The following is a 7,980-nucleotide window of genomic DNA, read 5'->3' as shown; positions in this document are numbered from 1 at the left end:
TGCTGGGAAGTTTCTAGGCTTTCTAGTGCATCACAAAGGAATATAGGTAGATGCTGACAAAGCCCAGGCAAAATTGGCAGCTAAATCCCCAAGCAATAAGAAAGAATTGCAAAGTTTCTTAGGTAAGATTAATTTCTTAAGAAGATTCATAGCCAATTTAGCCAGGAAGACTTTGGTGCTTTCTTCTTTGGTGAAGATAAAGTCAGATGGTGAGTTTAAATGGGAGGAATTTCATCAAAAGGCTTTTTGATCTGATCAAGAAGTATTTGACCAATCCTCCAGTTCTTATGCCACCTGTTTATGGAAAGCCTTTGAAGCTTTATAGTTCAGCATGTGACCTGTCGATTGGATGTCTATTGGCCCAGGAAAATGATATGGCTCATAAGCAGGCTATTTATTATTTGAGTAAGAGGTTGAACGATGTTGAAACTAGGTACACTTCTGTCAAAAGGTTATGTTTGGCTTTACATTTTGGTACCATAAAACTTAGACATTACATGCTCCCTTCAGAAGTGTTTGTTGTAGCACAAACTGATGTAATAAAATATATGTTGTCTAGACTTGTGTTGAGACATAGGCAAGGTAAATAGGTGTTGCTCTTAATTGAATACTGCTTTAAGTATGTGCCACAGAAAGCTATAAAGGGACAGGCATTGGTGAATTTTTTGGTAGAGCATCCATGCTTGCCTGTTGAACCAGATTTGTTTGAGGTTCATGTGATAGATACTAAGCCTTGGAGGTTAATGTTTGATGGATCTAAAACAAATGAGGGAGTTGGAGCTAGTATTGTCTTGATTGCTCCTAATCAGTTGATGTATCAGTTTGCTAATCAGTTGGATGAGCAACATGTGCAGTCTTGTAATCAAGCTGAGTACGAGGCTTTAAAAATTGGACTTGAGTTGGCCATAGAGTTCAAGATTCGAAAGCTGCAAGTTTTTGGTGACTCTCAATTAGTCATCAAGCAAATGGTAAAAGAATTCAAATGTGTGAACAAAACATTGGAAGAATATTTAATTGAGGCAAAATGGTTGACAAACATTTTTGACCATGTGTCTTTCACACACACATGTATAGAATAGAGAATAAAGAAGCTAATGAGATGGCTCAATCAGCATCACGGTTAAGAATTCTTAAAAGAGCCCAAGAAAGGATTATAAGAATCCAGAAGAGGAACTTTCTGACTTCTAAGGACAGGCATAGAGATTTCTTACCAATAATGACACTTAAAGTGTCCGAAAGTAATTGGAGGTATTCTTTGATTAAATACTTGCTCAACCCTAGTAATGTTTGTAATAGGCAAGTAAAATACCAAGCTTTAAATTATGTCATAATGGGGGATGATTTGTTTAGAAAAGCACATGATGGCTTGACCTTATTATGTATAGACCAAGAAGATCAAATGAAAACAATGGCAAAAGCCCATGAGGGCATATGTGGAGCCCATCAAGCTGGGGATAAGATGAGATGACTGATTAGCAGATATGGATATTTTTGGCCATCTATACGAAAGGATTGTAACATGTATGAAAAGGGGTGTCAAAGTTGCCCGAAACATGGTAGTGTCCAAAGGGTCCCAGCTACAAGCTTGAATTCAATAGTAAAGCATTGGCCTTTCAGAGGTTGGGCAATGGATTTGGTAGGACAAATATTCACACCTTCATTAAAGCAGTCCCAGGTTATTGAGTTCCTTAAAAAGAATGTGATCCATAGATTTGGTCTGCTTTAAACCATTACTGTCGATCAAGGGACCATGTTGAATAGGGATGAAATAAAAGAGTTTGCCACAGAGTATGGCATTCAGATCTTAAACTCTTCCCCCTATTATGCTTAAGCAAATGGGCAAGTTGAGGCAACAAACAAAATTGTAAAGAATACTTTGGAGAGAATGATTGAGAATAATCCTAGAGATTGGCACAATCTTTTGTCCGAGGCATTATAGGCTTATAGGAATTCTAGGAGAAATAGTACAGGAACAACCCCATATGAGTTGGTGTATGGGCATGATGTTGTTCTTCCATTAGAAGTAACTGTAAGATCTAATCGATGGCTCAACAGTTGAACATTCCAATGGATGAATATAATGAAGCCATGACAATTGAGTTATAAGATTTGGAACATAAAAGGAGTTTTTCTTTCAATTACTTAATTCACAAAAGAAGAATATAGAAAGGAGTTATAACAAGAAAGTAAAGCATAAAGTGTTCTCTGAGAGAGAATTAGTCTAGAAAACTATTTTGCCTCTTGGAACAAAAAGCCTAGAATATAAGAATTGGTCTCCTAACCGGAAAGGAGCTTTCAAGATATACAAGGTTTGAAAATGAGGGGCATATCACCTAGCATCTTTGGAAGGAGAACCACATAGAAAAATAATCAATGGAAAATATTTAAAAAAATTTTATCCTACAATGTGGGAAAGCGTGAGATAAAGAAAAATGACACATTCATTCATATAAATCAAGTATGTACAGCCAGAGTTGCAAAGCAAAAGTTAAAAAAAAAAAAATGCAAGATAAAATTGTTCCAGGCTTGTAGCACACTTCTATGTTTTGCTTTACTTTGTTGGAGATTGGCCTAGGAAGACTTGATACTAGTAGGACCATCTTCTGCTTAAGTTAATATATCTTGCATATTGGCTTTGGTTCTGGACTGTTCTTGTTTGATGAGGGCTCTTTCAGCTTTGACTTGTACCAATTGAGCCTCCAAGTGAGCTTCTCTTGCTGAGAGTAGGTTGTCTTGAGTAATGGTGTCTTGGAAGGCTTGAGAAGCACCAGTCAGAGAAGCAGTCACTGATCTCAATTGATCAATTTAAGCTTTGTTGGTTTCAGTTTCAGCATGATACTGGTTGATGGCAACTATGTGTTGGGGAAGGGCAGTCAAGAAATCTTGAAAGACTTGTATTTGATCTGAGTCAAAAAGCTTTGGCATTAAAGTTTGAATGGCCTCAAAACAACTGAGAAGCTCTACAGATCTTGCAAGAGCCAGGTCATCAAATGAGAGTTCTAGGAGCTGAAAGAACTGATTGACCATCCGCTGCTCTTTTTGAGTAAGTTATTTGAGCTTTTCCTCAAAACTCAGATTTGTGAGGGATTGTTGAAGTTAAAAGGCTTCCATCAGTAAAGCCTCAAAGGTGGTCCCAAAAGTAAGAGGAGATGAAGTTGTGATTGGAGTTGATTCTACTTGAATGGATAGGCCAAGGTTAATAAGTTGAAGAGAATTGTTATGTGTTGTTACAAGTCAAGAAAAGTTACCTCCATAGGAAGGAGCCCTGTTTGGGAAGAAGATGTTGATTTGGCTCCTTGAGGAGGACTATGAGGTGGAGTTGTTTGCACACCCATTTCAGCACTGGTAGGAGTATGGGATGTACCTCCAACCTGTCAAAATTCAAAGTTTAGTCATATGAAGATCTAATCACAAATGTAACTTGTGTTAGGAAGATTTACCTTCTGGTGAGGATTAGTAAAAAGAGTCACTGACTCTGCCAAGCCAGTAACATCAGTGGCAATGGTGGATGGTAATGGTGTAGTTTCTGAAGAAGGAAGTGTTGAGTCTTTGTTTGTCTCAACGGTAGCAGAAGAAAGAATTACAGCCTTAGATGGTGGTAAGGAAGATGCCAAGAGTGGGTCAACCGAAGGAGCTGTGTTATTTTGCAAGGCATCATTTGGGGAATGTATAGGCATAGACTGGGAAGGGCTAAAAGTGGAAGCATGGCTTTGTGTTTGGGTCTGGTTCATCCCAGGAGAAGTCATAAGTGGCAGATTCTCTGGAGATTTGGTTACCAAATCCACAGGGGTTTCTCCAAGTTGATATTCTCTAATTGGTGGTACATTGTCTTCCTTATCACTCTCTGACTCACTCATGATGTCATCTATTCTTGGGAAGTCAATGGTTTCATTTGAGCCTGGGGCAGCACCTCTAACAAGGAAAGCAAGGAGATCCCCAAGAACTATGACATGAGGGATCCCAGCCTCAGCAAGTAGAGAACCAAGGGAAGATGGTGGTTTCTCCTTGGCAAGCTGAGGAAATGATTTGGCTGGGACTTCTTGGTCATCTGAGCTGGTGGAAGGGTAGATGAGTTTTTTCCTTTTTCTCTGTCAAGGCAAAGAGATGATATTTAAAATTTAACAGTTTAATGTCAAGAAAATTTGGAAAATGTCAGGAAAAGCTGAAGTAAAGAACCTGGTATTGTACTTTAGAAGTTCTTACTGGGCTCTGATTAGTAGGTTTTTCGGTTGAAGAGCAAAAGATTTGGCCAATAGGCATGTCCCAATCTGAAGACGATGAAGGGGAAGTTGGGTTGGTAGCAGTTTGAGTTGGCTCAGATATGGCCACTAGAGGAAGAGCTTTGGAACTGTCTCCTTCTTGGATGTTGGCAAGAGATTCATCCATAGGGTTCTTTTTAGCTTTCTTGGTATAGCTTATTTTTCCTTTGCCCTTAGAGTCTAGTTTTTCAGTGGCCAAAGGCTCCAGAACCAATGGGAAGGGGCCTGTAAAAATGAAACATTAAGAAAACGAAAGAAAGAAAGAGCATTTGATAGAATTGGTTGAAAAACTGACCTACAACTCTTTCCATGCCTTTGTTGTTGTCAGGATGGAGATCCCAAAGGTAAGCAGCCAAGTCTTTATGGAAAATGATAGCATTCATAAGCAACCACCAATCTTGGAATTTTTTGGAAGGATATGGGTAAATGTTGCAGAAGTATAAGCTGAATTGATTAATAATTCTTGATTGGTAGCAAGGATGAATTCAACATCTTCCTTTATTTTAAATTGATGTCTTAACTCCACATATTCAGAAATAGTGGGATGAAAATAAGGGCAAGGTAAAACTCGAATGAACCCAAATTGCCTGCCCATTGGCATGGGTTACAACTTTGAAAGATGCAATTAGATAATCTATTGCTGGCAATTGAACCCCCAACTAAGATATACCTAGAAGTAAGAACTTAAGCCCAAAAGGATTTTTGTTTGTTTTCCCATGTATTATCCAAAGTTTGACTGCAAGAACGTATGTGAGAGTTGAGGATTTGAAGTGGAAACCATTAAAAGGTATGAATAAAGTTCCTCTCTGTCAACAAAGAGTCCATGGAAAAAGAAAAGGCTCTAGTGAAGGACATATCAGTTGAGGTTCGAAAAAAGAGGAAATGTTCAGCATAACACCCACAAAGAGAAGAGTATGGTGTGTGTTTGGAAGGCCTGACTTCAGGAAAATATGCATAAAGCCAGGCTTGAAAGAGCTAGAAAGGAGCACCACAATTGACATCTATTTCTTTGGTGGCTAAGATAAAGAGGCCGCTATATAATATGACCAGCAAAAATGGAGCAAAAGCTAGTTCAATGCCTTCTTGAATACAAATAGAAAGAGGCAAATATTCTCTAGTTACCTTAAAACTAGGGATACAAAAAAAGAACTAGTTCAACCACAAAAGATAAAAGGTTGTCCTCTCTTCAAATCGAATTTTTGGTATTTCTTCATAAAACTCCCATAGCTAATGTTGATAGCAATATTGAAATCAGCCTTCTGAGGAGTCAAAAGGGCACTGATTTGTTGGCCACTCACAGGGAGTCTAGTCAGATGTACAACATCTAAAATAGTAGGGGAGATCATACCACATTTCAGCAATAAGAAATTGCAAGAAGTAGACCAAAAGCAGGTGGCAGCACTGACTGTCCATTTGTCCATATCAAAGGCAAAGGTTGATAGACGTATGGCATCATAGATGCCAAGGGCTTGCCAGAGGTCCAGGTCATATTTCATGATTCTACTAACCCAAAGCTTCCAGTCTACACTAGGTTTTATCCATGATCGCCGAGGATTGCGACCAGTTTCCCATTAGTTCCAGGTTAGCTTGGCTCTGTCGAGCAACAGAGTTTCTGTCTGAGCAATAAGGGGCTACCTCATCAGGAATATTATTATGAAAAAAGGTTGGTCCCAATTCCCCTTTAGCAGAGGAGTCCCCAGGATTTATGCAGTTGTTGAATTTGTGAGCTCGAATTTTCTCTCTAATCTTAGGGGGAAAACGAAACACTGGTTGAGGTTTCGAATTCTCTAGTTGTTCGGCTTTCGATTTCTTGGGTGCCATTGTTAGGGTTTGTTTTGTGGAAATTGAAAGGATACAGGAGATGGTGCAAGAAGTGAAAAGGTAGGAATAGAGATTAGAGATTCAAATTCTCAAGTTTATATTGAGTGGGTATCTCCGCATTAGGCTATACTAAGTTTTTGGGCTAAGGCCCAATTATTTTGATAAATGGTTCATATTAGTATTGAGTGGAGTCACATTAATATTGAAAGTCCATCTTTTGTAAAAAAAAAAAAAAAAAAAAAAAAAAAAAAAAAAAAAAGGTATTCATTCAAGAAAAAAACTAGTTTTATCCTGAATGAAGGGGGCATTGTTGACACCAAAAATTTAAAATTTCACATTCAGAAGAGGGCCAAGAATAAAGGAGGTAAAGTTAGTGGCCCAAGAAAGAGGAATGGTGAGGCAGTACATGGCAGTAGTAGGAAAAAAGGGAATTCAAAGGCAGTTGCAATTCATGGGCAGTTATAGGAGCATGGCAAATGGGCACGTGGCAGCACAGCATGGCCATTGAAAGTCATATAAAATGTGGAAGTTCAAAGAGAAAAGGACCTTCAACAAAATTCACAACCGATGTGGAATTAGGAGTAACATAACTTAACTAGAAGTAGCTTTTGTACTTAGGAGTAGTTTGTTTGTAGTTCGCCTTTGTGTCCAGGTTTTCCTCTGCCGATTGTTATGCATTTTAAACTTGTAATTTAATTTTTGTAATTAAGTGGCAAGTTTACTTGTTCTTCAATCAAATTTCAGTTTATGTACACTAGGTTCTTTACATTACAAACTCCAAAGAAGTCCTTGAAACAGTCAAGGTATAGAACACCAACCACAATTGTCTGATCTGTTGTTGTTTGTGAAAGTTTGGTTTCTCTGTCGAATGTCCTCTATCAATTTGACCCAAACCAGATTTTTGCTAACAAGAGGCCAAGAATTTTAATTTGGTCTCAGGAAGCATGAAGAACTTTATGTTACTATATGCATAATAAGACCAGGAACATTATTGTTCTGCATTTTTAAGCATACTGGAGGCGGGGTTATCTTTTGTTGCATCTCATGTGGTTCTAAACACTAGTGAACTTCTGCAAATTGGATAAACATTTAATGAATTCTTTTGGTTGTTCACTTGTTAATCTGGTTCAAATTTGTATTTGGGAATGCATGGACAAAGGTATTTGTGGGTGATGTCATTGCCGCAGAACTTACAATAGTTTTTGAAGGTCTTATAAAAACCACATTAGAGGCTTACAGAAATTATAATTTTATTTTCCTCACATTGCTCACCGCACTTTTCAACTATTTATTCAGCATATATTCTTTTGCTGACAGTTTCTTGTTATAATGCAATAGGGGTACCTTAACTCTATACCAGCAGCAAACTGGCAATGGTGTGCCCATCTTTTGCTTTCTGTTTTATTATTGTCTATCGTCTGGGGCCAGAAACTCATTTATGTAGATTTGACGTGTCATTTATTGGTTTATGGATATTGTAGGAGGCCAGTTGTTATTTTGGTTTTAAACAATTGAAATTCTAATCCAAAACTTTTCTTTGATTTGTTGAAATATTCTCATAAATGGCAATTTACAAAGAATATGTGGACTATCTGATACGTTGCATTCATTATTCGATTGCAGAAGATGCTCAGCTCACTCCTGTATTATGCCTTGGAGCTGGAACCTGTGCTGGAATAATTGCCATGTCCGCAACATACCCTATGGACATGGTTCGTGGCATAGGTATTTTTTGCTCCTCAAGGACGCTTATCTCTTTGGAACTTGGAAGTGTTGCAGGTTTTCTTTGTGAATATTGGGTAGCTTCTCATGGTGTGTTTCCATTGGAATAACTGCATATTTCGTTTTGACTTACTTTTGCAGACAGAGAAGTCTTCTTATCAGTACAGAGGAATGTTCC

The 7,980-nt window shown here is 38.1% G+C and overlaps 1 protein-coding gene across 1 annotated transcript; it reads left to right on the top strand.

The window, feature by feature from the left end:
- The first annotated feature begins 206 nt into the window (after nt 1–206).
- On the top strand, nt 207–2,106 carry LOC145807130 (uncharacterized). Its single transcript, XM_082905063.1, has 3 exons — nt 207–536; nt 633–968; nt 2,056–2,106. The coding sequence occupies exons 1-3, from the start codon at nt 207–209 to the stop codon at nt 2,104–2,106; spliced, it is 717 nt and encodes a 238-aa protein (XP_082761189.1).
- The last annotated feature ends 5,874 nt before the right edge of the window (nt 2,107–7,980 follow it).

Source organism: Camellia sinensis, chromosome 14, assembly GCF_055761805.1.
Source record: "Camellia sinensis isolate YWXY chromosome 14, ASM5576180v1, whole genome shotgun sequence".
Taxonomy (NCBI): domain Eukaryota; kingdom Viridiplantae; phylum Streptophyta; class Magnoliopsida; order Ericales; family Theaceae; genus Camellia; species Camellia sinensis.
The sequence above is the reverse complement of the archived record's forward strand: the minus strand, read 5'-3'. Positions and strand labels throughout refer to the sequence as shown.

Excerpts from the sequence above, each read along its gene's own strand:
- LOC145807130 (XM_082905063.1), top strand. The coding sequence starts at position 207 with ATGGTGAGTTTAAATGGGAGGAATTTCATCAAAAGGCTTTTTGATCTG. Across the intron at positions 537-632 it reads TTGTTGTAGCACAAACTGAT|AAAGCTATAAAGGGACAGGC; the intron begins GTAATAAAATAT and ends TATGTGCCACAG. Across the intron at positions 969-2,055 it reads AATTAGTCATCAAGCAAATG|TTGAACATTCCAATGGATGA; the intron begins GTAAAAGAATTC and ends ATGGCTCAACAG.